Here is an 11,407-nt window from a genome sequence, read left to right on the forward strand (position 1 = left end):
TTCTAATACTATTCATCAAATGTTCCGAAACAGGTACAATAGTTAGGTAGAATATCATGAATTTAACTCAATGTACATACATATAAGCATACAAGCATGAATATCAAGATAATGCATAGTAGTAAAGAGATACAGAGACAAATGATTTGTTACTGAAGTTCGAATATCCATCGATATCCTACGTCTCTGTTGCGGAAGCTCGATGACACTTGAGTCAGGTCACTTTCAACCCTTTTACTCATGAGATTGCACAATGCACTTCTCATATCCACTATGGGCAAATCTTCCTCCACTTCGGAGATGGTGAGTTCTGCTACCACTTCCGGGCCTCCTCACGATCTTTACTTGTGGAGATCACCGACAATCCACCACCTAGCCATCTAGGAGACGGTGATAACCAAGAGTAACAAACTCCCGAACTCCCACATAATCAACGCTGAGTGCTGAAACACACGTAACTAATGCAACACGTGCGAGCAACCCAAGCTCCACACACCTCACTCTATCCTCACTAAGCCACAAAGGCTTGATTCTCACAAATTCTTGATAGAGAGGGGAGGGGATCACTCAAAGTTGGAACACCAAGTCTAACACCTCTCACAAGCATGACAAAGGCAGGCAAGCAATATTCCCTACACAAAGAGGTCAAGGGGTATTTATACCCCAATCTGAAAAACTAGCCGTTTGACACAAACTGCATAGATCGGAATTCCTATCCCATGAATCCCAACAGTCGAATCTGGGTGAAACTCACTCCTAGATCTTCTAAAAACCACACATTGAAACTTCCGATGTTAGGACCAGAACATCCGATTAAAAATCCATCCGGACCCGAGAATATCATGTTTCTGAAAATCGAATGTTCCGATGGATCAGAACTTCCGGAATCATGATCGGAACATTCGATCAGCACAATTGATACTCAGGAAAATAGCGATAACTTTTAAACCCGATGTCTAATTTTGGTAATCTCAGACTCTATGAAAAGCTTACTTAGAGGGATCTCAACCACATTGGATCAAAACTAGGAACACTACAAAAGCTGATTCCGACACTTCCACTCATTGTACAAAGCTTAATCTCTCAAGATTAAACTAGGTACCACATAGAATATGCCAAACACCACTAAAGCTTGGTCACAACCACTTTTTCCCACTAAGACCGACAACAACGAAGGGTTAAATCTAAAACACCTTTTACATACCCCAGACTCGTAAAATGAACTCTCAACACAAACCCATCCTACACTAAGCACATGGTTTGAGCACTCGACACAACAATCGAGCAACACTTTTGGCAGCCCCTCTTGATAGTATGGCTATAGATCCTATAATCCAATCTCCCACCAAACTACTTGATAATAGTAAAACTAGAACATGTATTCTAGTTATACATTTGCCTTGAACAATTCCATTAGACTTTACAAACATATCATCCAAGTCCCAACGCTTCTCATAGCTCTTCAAGGCTCATTATCAACTCATCTTCTCTTGATGATAATGATCATCCTTGCTTACATCTTGATCTTCACTCAATCTCTAGAAGCTAAATGAAGCTATCTTGATAGCTTCTCATGCACCAAGCATAGGAGACTTCACTCTTCATGTTATCTTCATTTGATTCACCATCAAGGTATGAACCACAAACATCAAGCATATAAGTTATCCACTAAGCTTGACTTTATCTTACTCTTCCAACTTGGCATATTTAATATATCAACTCAACCCCTGCCTTCTTATAGAACCTAACCCCAATTCACTCTCAAGCACAAAGCACATGGGTTGATCCATAAAATCTAAATGACAACTTTATACCTTAAGTCACTTGATCTTCACAAAAGTAACTTGACCTTCATTATTATTGTCAATTTTCATATGGAACATAACCCCACTCACTCTCAAGCACATAGCACATTTGTTAGTCTATAAAAATTAATTGACAATATCATACCTTTAGTCACTTAATCTCTACAAGTGACTTAGCCTTCACACATATAGTCATCTTCTTGAGTTTGTCCTTTATCTCATGAGCATCACATAGAGCTCAATGACAATGATGTATTTCTTTGATGTCATTAAATTTCTCAATGAATCCACGATTTATCACATATTTATCTCTTATGGAACAATCTACTAACAATTCTCAACATAATTGTTAGTCCATAGAGATCGTCACCGCTTACCCGAGCATCACCTAGAGCTTATTCATCTTGATGCATCTCTCTTGATCACATGAAATTCCTCATTGAATCCATGCTCAATCCTCCATGCATCACCTATGGAACAACCTACTAATAATTCTCAACACAATTGTTAGTCCATAGGTATTGTCATTAATTACCAAAACTATACCTAGGGGCTATATAAACCTTCAAATATCCATGGAGCGATAAAACAGGCACCGAAGCACAATAACTCCTATGCGGATATGGCCAAAGAATTGATGGGAAGAGGATTTAGGGAGAGGCTAGCAGCATATTACTGACAAGGTCGACAAGACAATTTGAATCATTGAGGAATCGATAAATCCACGAGGATGAAGAGGTCTACACACTCCAGATACTTCCAATCGAGACCTTCTATCTTCCAATACTAGGTGATGGCGAGGAAGAAGAAGTATCTGTCTAGATTTTTCTTTTATTTGAGGGAAAGGTTTCTGTTGGGCCTTTGTTGGGCTACTACTACCAGGTCCAGAGCTAGTTTATATAAATTTAGTGGGATGGTATACCTTTGGGGCCGTGTTGTGCTGGACTAGCCCATGCACAACCCATTTTCCTGTCGTGTCGTGCCGCCTGATGGGACGCACATTCATGCATGGCACATCCCAATAACTCTTCATGTCGTGTCATGCCATGCCTGGACCATGCCAAAATTTCATGTCGTGGGCTGCCCAGAATAGGCCTAGCCCAAGCCCCAACTCTAGTGGTGTAAGGATTCGAGCTCATGCAAGTCACAAAGCAACTTGTCTCATCTCTCAGTCTCCCCACTTTGCCGTTAGAGTCCAAGTGATGGAGTTAGTGATCCTATCTCAAACACCTTATTCTTCCTCTTCTTCGGCATGGTGGTGGTGGAGTCACAACGCAGCAGTAGGGGAACGTCATGGGTGTGACCTTAGATGGGTCACCCGCAAGGTGGTGGTGGGACACCCCATGGGCTTTGCTAGCCTAGCATTGATGGCAACGGTGGTGGGCAAGGGACGACGTGAAAGCAGTGGCGGAAGGAGAGGAGATAGGTAGGGGGCTCATCCACCTCTCTCTCCCTCTTCTTTTCTCTCTTCCTCCTCTTCCTCTTCTTCCTCTCTCTTTTTTTTCTTCCTCTCCCTCATCCTTGGTAAAATAAATGTTAAAGGGGCTTAGGGGGGCTTCTACTGACTGTGAAGTAGTGAGACTGGAGCCCCTAGCCAGGGCCGACCTTAGAGGGGGCAAGTGGGGTGGTCACCCCGGGCTCCCAAAACTCAAGGGCCCCTCACATATATATTACTTGTGACCCAAAAAAGCACAGTAGTTCAAATTCTAATCGACCGGTGACCACAGTTACATGATTGTGCATAGGCTTTAGCATTTGGCTAACCCAAAAGAAGCATCATTGCCGCTTTGGTTCCTTTGTAGTAGGTTAGCAGCATCCTAAATTAGTAATCCTCTCGTGTGCAGAGAAGTTGATTAGATCGTTTTACCTTGTGCAGCCCTGATCCGCCTCCTATGCCTCGCCCTGGACGGGCAGATGGCCCTCGCGCTCTGCCTCGCCAAGCACCTCGTGACTTCGCCAACAGTCACCGCCACTTCCTTCACCCACGCTGACAACATCATCTTATCACCGGCGTTCATGTACGTGGCGTTGGAATTGGTGGGCATAGGCACGCACAGCGCCACACCAGAGTAGGTGCTCGACTTCCTTGTGCTCTTGGCCATGGCCCTCGCCTCCTTTGGGCGTCGTGTGGCCTTTGGGCGTCGCATGGCGGACCACATCCTCGTCAGCCAGTGTGGATCATTCAACCCACAAGCCATGCTTGCTCTTCGGAGGCGACGTCTAGGTGAACACCTCCTGTGGCGAGCTCACCAACGCGTTCTGCGACATCATCGCCGAGTCCTACAAGAGTACAAGTTAGAGGCGAGAATCATCAACTTTGTCAAGGAGGTTAGAAAAATGGTTCCCTTGCTAATTGCATCGTTAAAAAAGTTTTCTCTTTTACTCTATTTTTCCATACTTGTTTTACACCTTGTAATTTTTTTTTCAATTTTAGTACATTCTTGATATATGTCTTCTAGAAAGTATGCATTTAGCAGTGAAAAAAAGGAAAAAAAGAAAACGAGTAGATAAGTTGATAAAATCACGTAAAGGAGCCATTGATAATTTTTTTTAAGAGTAATACATGCAGCTGAAAAAAGCTTTATACCATCATTAATCATTTGTATCTAGAAATGTTAGAAGGAATTGTTTAAGATGATCTCTAGAAAGTGTTTGAGGTGAGCGTTATTTTTTATATATTTTAAGTGTTTATCAAAAATATTTTTTAATGTGTTGAATATTATCTTTACAATTTATATATTAATTAATGTATTGATGTTTCAATTCAATAAAATCTCCGGTTTTAATTTTATTCTAGACCATTAAAATCTCAGACCCGGCCCCGCCCTTAACCCCGGGATCCGTCCTTGCGTAAAGGCGACTAGGAAGGATTGAGAGGCCCAATGCGCTGGCGGGGATGTGATTGAACCCCTGCTGTTTGTTGCAAATTCGACATATAGCGTGCCGCGTTTCATGGGTCGTACACTTTTGCTTGTAGTGGGCCGAATGCCAACATGTAGTTGGACGCCTTGCACCGCGGGCCTCGTTGGCAAACGATACTGGACATCACAAGGGACTGGATCTGAGCACTCGTCTGTTCCACCTTGCCGTGCATAATGGGCTTTTCCCCTGCTCTAGAGCTTGGGCTGGGATCAGTGAGGTCACGCCATGGATGCTAAAGCAAAGGAACGCGTGATGCTTCTGCCATCAGCTGAACACGCACAACACTACGCAGTTATAGTGGCTGGCATTCAAAAGATTCTACACCACCGAGACTCTGCAAAATGTCTGTTGATCGATTAAATACTCCACGGCGGTGAGGTTCCATAGCCTCTGCTCCTTCAACCAGCCGCTGCACACGTGCCACTAACATGTGGGAAAGTTTCACATGTCCCCTAGGGGTACCGCAAGCCGCCCGGCAAAATTTACACCAGCACAGCACTACTGGGCACTGGCACGGCGGCGCCAGTTGCTCCCGGCCTCGCCTCACGCGCGCGTACAAATGCCACCACTCACCAGCAGTCCAGCACCGCTCCGCTGTCGCTGCCGCTGCCGCTGCCGCTGCGCCCGGTCTGGTCCCCCTCCCCTCCAGTTGTTCAGTCACGAGACGGACGCTGCCCAAGCCCAAGCCAAAACCTGCTTAGCTGTTCGCCCGCCGCTGCTCCGCCTCGCGAATCGCGATTCTCCTGATTTCAGTAAGTCCTTCCGTGCCCCATTGGTCACACTATATTGCGTCACGTAGTCGCGCGCGTCCCGTTGCGTCCTCCGCCCGCTCCGTTCAGTCTCTCTCGCCCTTGTCCTTGTCCTGTTCGATCGAGTTGGCTGCTACATAGTTTCACTCGCGTAGCTGGCCTAGAAGCCAAGGATTAGGATCCAGCGATGAAGGGCATGGCTGGCGCTGACGGCATGGGGTCCATGGCGATGGCGCCGCCGCTCGGTGACCACGCGGGGAAGACGGCGCCGCCGCACATGTCGATGACGCACATGTCCTTCTTCTTGGGCGACCGCGCGGTGGTGCTCTTCCCGGGGTGGCCGGGCGCGCGCGGCGCAGGGGCGTACCTCCTCTGCCTCCTCTTTGTGCTCGCCCTCGCCGCGCTCACCGAGGCGCTCGCCGCGGTCTCGCGCTGCGTCGCCCGCCGCGGCCGCGGCGAGGGTGGCGACGGCAGCGCCCCCGCGTCCTCCGCGGCGCTGCTGACGGCGGCGCACGCGGCCAGGATGGGGATGGCGTACCTGGTGATGCTGGCCGTCATGTCGTTCAACGCCGGCGTGTTCCTCGCCGCCGTCACCGGCCACGCGCTCGGGTTCCTCCTCGCGCGGAGCAGGGTGCACCCGGGCACCGCTCGCGGGAGCGGTGCCGCCGCTCGTGACCGCGAGCTCGGTGGCTTGGGCATCCCTCCCTCGGATGGCTCCAAGCCGTAGACTGCATTGCTACTCGGTTAAAAAACAGATGCTCGTCTCGACTCTCGTGTTGCCCTGTGTTTGTATGCATCTGAAGTTCTCAACACTTGATCCATGGTCGAAAGTACCATTGCCATCTCCTCTCCTGTCTCTCCTGTCTTTTGTGTTATGGAGTATGTTGTAAAGATGGCATGATGTACCTTGCTAAAAACAAATCCCCAGTGATTTAAATACTCTGTGTTTATGTTAAAGAAGGACTTGATTGGTATTTACAGATGACACGCTTGCCTCTATCAAAAAAAAAGATGACACGCTTGCCTGCACATGAACACTCCCTAGCGGAGTGAACCTACAAAATTAGGAAGCTTGCGAATAGCAAATGGGCTAGTAGTCTGTGATGTTCTCACAAAGTTGGGCCGAGCAGAGAAGGAACCATCAGTGAAAATTTCAAGCCCACCGCGGCGCAGCAATGGGCGATTTCGCGTGATCTGTGGCATATGCACACGGACTGCAAAGTAGTGATCCAGAAATCCGTGGGCTAAACTGCCGGCCCAGTTCCCCTGAAACTTTGGTAAGTGAAGAGGCGCACGTCATTCAATGCCCGTTTCATAAAGTATTTTATGGCTTAGAATGATTTTTTAGTGTAAATTTTACGGAGAAGATGATTATAGGAAAGTGAATTAGAGGAGCTGATTAGCATTTAGTTTATTTAAATAATCATTTTTACAAAACTACTCTAAAAGCTGAAAATCACAAATTGTTGTTTAACAAAACTCTTACTAATTTCACTCTAAAAACTGATCTAAAGGTCTCCAAATAAACCCTCAACGTGTCAACTCAATGCCATTTTGTTTGTGCCCCTGCCGTTTCTCAGCACTTGTGAGTTTACTAAAAATTCTCCATTACTCTGTCTCAACGATTGCCTAATGGTGTTTGCCCACGCGAACTATGATGTGAATCGTCTGATACGTGGCATACGATTTCTCGAGGGGATGAGAATTCCGATTTGCTCCTAGCCTTGGCTGGGAGATGTGCAAATTTTAAAGATGGCACGCTTCATTTGCACAAATGCTTCTTTAAGAAAATGATGACACCACCACCACCGACATCACAAAGCAGCAAACAAGACGCCCGTTAATTTCCTTAGCCAGAATGAACGCAACAGCAGCACTTTTAGACAACAACACGCACTGGCATCCATTGAAACGACCGGATCGGAGAACCATTTCACAACGCTTTTCTGATTTTTCAAGCTCCCAAAGCGACCGACCGGGCACGCCGACGTACCATGCCCGCGCGGCGCCCCATGACCGTGCCCATGGCGTTCAAACCCTGTTCCTTTCGCCACAAAGCTGCCGCGGCAGCCATCAAGCCGAGCACGGAGTAGGGGTGACCCGCCGAGACGGCTACCCATCAGCGCGCACTGAGCCGGCTGAGCTGTGCTTCGTGGCCGAGCTTGCGCGACGCCACTGGACGAAGCGTGCTGCCACGCCGCGGGACGGTGCGCGCTAGTGCTCGCTCCACCGATCGTCTCCGGCGATCATAAGATCGGTTGCTGGTCGCTCTACGCTTGCACACTCGACGCCACTATATAAGCAGCAGCGCAGCACCCATGAAGCCACACAAGAGAAGCAAGCACTCACGAGTAGCTAGCGTGATCAGGCCAGTGAGGTGAGGTGACAAGACGAGATGAGGGGTCGCCTGGTGCTCGCCATGGACGTGGCCACCGCCGCGGCGGGCCTCGCCGCGGTGCATGGCGCGGGCGAGTGCGGGGCGACGCCGCCGGACAACTGAAGCTGGCGCCATGCGCGTTGGCGGCGCAGGACCCCAAGTCGGCTCCGTCCAACGGATGCTGCACGGTGCACACCATCGGGAAGCAGAGCCCCAAGTGCCTCTGCGCCGTCATGCTGTCCAACACCGCCGAGAACTCCGGGATCAAGCTGGAGGTTGCCGTCACCATCCCCAAGCGCTGCAACCTCGTCGCCCCGCCCCGTCGGCTACAAGTGCGAAGGTAAGCCAAGAACTCCTACCGAGAAAACAAGTTAAAATATATTTTGGTTTATTTATGTAAACGATTGATATTGATATTTATTTGTTTGATTATTTTCAATTTTATATGAGTTTTGATGTGATTTAAATTGATTTGGAATTTTAATTGAGCATATTGATTATAGACTAACTAGAAATGGACTTAGAGATATATGTTTATTTGTTTCATGATGTGCAGATAATGAATACAACTTGCCAGTTGACGGCGGGATGATCGAGGCTAAACGGAGTGTGTAACATTCTGATTTTCAGAATTTACAATTTTTTGAAATTTTCTAAGATTATTGAATAGCTTCACCACTAGAATAGTTTAAAACATATTTTCTTAATCAATTAATCAATATAGATTATTATTTTATATGTATCGCATGCTGAGTTTTGTTAGGAGCCAGGTAAATGCATTAGAGTTTTTTTTTCTTTCTCTTTGATATTTTAAGTGAAAAAGATTTTAAAAAAGTTTTTACAAAACTTTGTAGTAAACTAGTTAAAGATCTTAATGGTTGGAATTCAAAATCTTTAAATTCATCATCTATTCAATCATCAATTATATCTAATCCTTCTCTAGTTGCATTCAAATTTTTCTGTAAAAGTTTCTTTTCTAAAATCCTAGATATGCCTAAGGTTCCATTAGACCCAATACTACCCAAGCCCAAACCCTTGGTCGGTGCATAAGTCATTTAGAAGGTCCAACACAAAGGATCCATAAAATCTGTAAATATTCACAGAGTCCTACACAATCTCATCTTGTCATGCCGTTTCTGAGTTCAAGATGGTCTCAAATGCAAATCTTGACAGTATCAAAGTTGTAGGTCTCGTCGAGAGCTTCGATTTTAACCTATAAAAGTACCCTTTTGGATAATAGAGCTAGGAGTTATGGTCCCCGAAATCAATGCTGCGCAGATAAGTCTGAGTTCAAGCAGTTTATATTGTGGTGCATTTTTGAAAATCAAGATGGCGTTTTCAGAAATTCCAATGAATACCAAAGTTGTAGTTATTTTCAAGTACTATAATTTAGCATTCAAAAACGTCCAATTTGGAGATCGGGAGGTGTAGATATCGTCCTCAGAATAGAGAGCTACGAAAAAGGAAATCCTAACCGACATGAACTCGAATCCAATTCGTGTCCGGCTTGGACTCCACCTCAACCAGCCGCCCCTAGCCCTATAAATAGGAGTTGCATATCATCTTCTATCCCTATTCCACGCCACAAGCCCTAGAAGCTGCTACTGCCCGGTCTATGTGCTGCCGTTTGCCAAAGCCACCGCTGCCCCACCCGTGATGTCCTACGTCATCGTCTCCACGAATCCTACTTCCTCGACAAAGCAAGGTGAGGACCCCTTCTTCTCCTCCCTTACTACTGTTTTACCATTATACTAAATCCCTAGCCAAGCTCTAACCACGGCCAAAGCCCGATCTACACCGCCACGGTCGTTGCCGTCGCGGACAGCTGCGTTGTAGGCGATTGGCATCGACGTTCCTGGCCAACTAATGCACCGTTCGCAATGCCCTTTCACCAGCGCATGAGCCATGATGTTCCCCACGCCCTCACCAACTAGGTCATCCAGTAGAGCAGCCAAACCACCATAATCAAGGTCGACATACCCGCTGTCTATTTTCTGGATGCGTTCTGCGCACACACTTGATTTGCATTCGCGTTTCCTGTCAATCCAAAATCCTTATAGATGTACCAACCATGTCACAGCTTGTCCCATCGAGTCTTCTAAGTAATCTTAGGAGCCCATCCCTGTTTGTGCAACGATATGATCGAAACGCGATTGCCAACCTCGCAACCGTCACCCATCTCATCTCCGTTGATCGTTCTTCCTCTCAAGGGATGATCTACCGAAACCCATGCCGTAGCATTGTGTTCCCGGGATATATAAACGTCTATGTTTAAACAGTTTCTAAAATTACATAGCCAATCTCCTAGAACGCGAGCGTCTTCGTTGCTGCATCAATTTGCGGTCACCACCAAACCTAACAGCAATAATTGCTGTTTTGCTGCTACCTCAGATGACCCCTTCCAATACCGACCCTACCTTCGAGATTGATCATCAGGGATGTCTCAACCTTCGAGATTGGCTTGGTACAGAGCCATCCAAGTCAGTTCATGTTGGAGTAGTGCAGCATCCGTGTCTGCGGGTTCTGCCCGCTGACTGGACCAAAGTGCTGGCCAAGTTGGGCAGGATCCGTTCGCCGAACTGTTAGGACAGATGGTTTGAGGAGTTTCTCAATAAAGACTCCTACAGGTAATGGAGCTCGGGAAAAAGCGAGTCTAGCAAGTTCATCACTCCTCCTGATGTGCGTTACTTCTAGCCCTTCGAACTTTACCTTGATCTTTCGCACCTCATTCAAGTAAGGTACCATGTTGTCGTCTGAGCAATGTTACTCTTTTTGAACTTGGTTTACGACTAGCTGTGAGTCCTCTTTCACGAGAAGTCACTTGATTCCAAATGATGCAGCTATGCTGAGCCTATTTACCAGTCCTTCGTATTCTGCAATATTGTTGTAAGCTTTAAAATCTAATTGAACAACGTACCTGAGTTCATCGCCCGTTAGAGATTTGAGCATAATGCCTGCCCTCGAGCCCTAAAGCGTGAGCGATCCATCAAAGAAAAGCATCTAGTGGTCCTCGACCATAATTTTTCTTGCTTCTTCAACGCTTGTCCATTCGGCAATAAATTTCGTTAGTACTTCCGACTTCACGCTTATGCATAGTATATATCTGGCATCAAATTCATTGAGCTTGATTGCTCATTGCATGATTCATCCAGTGGCCTCCCTATTGCGTATGACATCCTTCAGCAGGTACGTCATCACGATGGTGATCATATTTGCTTGGAAATAATGTTGCGGCTTCCAGGAAGACATCAAGACTGCATATAGCAACTTATGCACTTGCGGGTATTATAGCTTAGCGTCATGTAGTCTTCACTCACGTAGTAAACCAGTTTCTAGATCTTGGCCTTTTTCTTAAGGCATTCCCATTCGACCACCAGAACCGTGCTTACAACTTGTGGGGCAGCTGCAATGTATAAAAAGAGTTCCTCTTTTTTGTTAGGTGGTGTAAGAATTAACGGAGATAATAAATACCTTTTTTAAGTCTTGGAAGGTGCGTTCTACTTCTTCTGTCCACTCGAGCCAGTCATGCTTCTTCAGCAACTTGAAGAAAGTCA

The 11,407-nt window shown here is 46.5% G+C and overlaps 1 protein-coding gene and 1 pseudogene across 1 annotated transcript; both read left to right on the top strand.

Moving 5' to 3' along the window:
* Positions 1–5,468: 5,468 nt before the first annotated feature.
* On the top strand, positions 5,469–6,391 carry LOC133923488 (copper transporter 6-like). The gene has a single exon (XM_062368776.1). The coding sequence runs from the start codon at positions 5,664–5,666 to the stop codon at positions 6,201–6,203; it is 540 nt and encodes a 179-aa protein (XP_062224760.1). The 5' UTR covers positions 5,469–5,663; the 3' UTR covers positions 6,204–6,391.
* Positions 6,392–7,871: 1,480 nt separating this feature from the next.
* On the top strand, positions 7,872–8,468 carry LOC133925467 (uncharacterized; annotated as a pseudogene).
* The last annotated feature ends 2,939 nt before the right edge of the window (positions 8,469–11,407 follow it).

This window comes from Phragmites australis, chromosome 7, assembly GCF_958298935.1.
Source record: "Phragmites australis chromosome 7, lpPhrAust1.1, whole genome shotgun sequence".
NCBI lineage: Eukaryota > Viridiplantae > Streptophyta > Magnoliopsida > Poales > Poaceae > Phragmites > Phragmites australis.

Coding starts and splice junctions, on each gene's coding strand:
- LOC133923488 (XM_062368776.1), top strand. CDS start 5,664: ATGAAGGGCATGGCTGGCGCTGACGGCATGGGGTCCATGGCGATGGCG.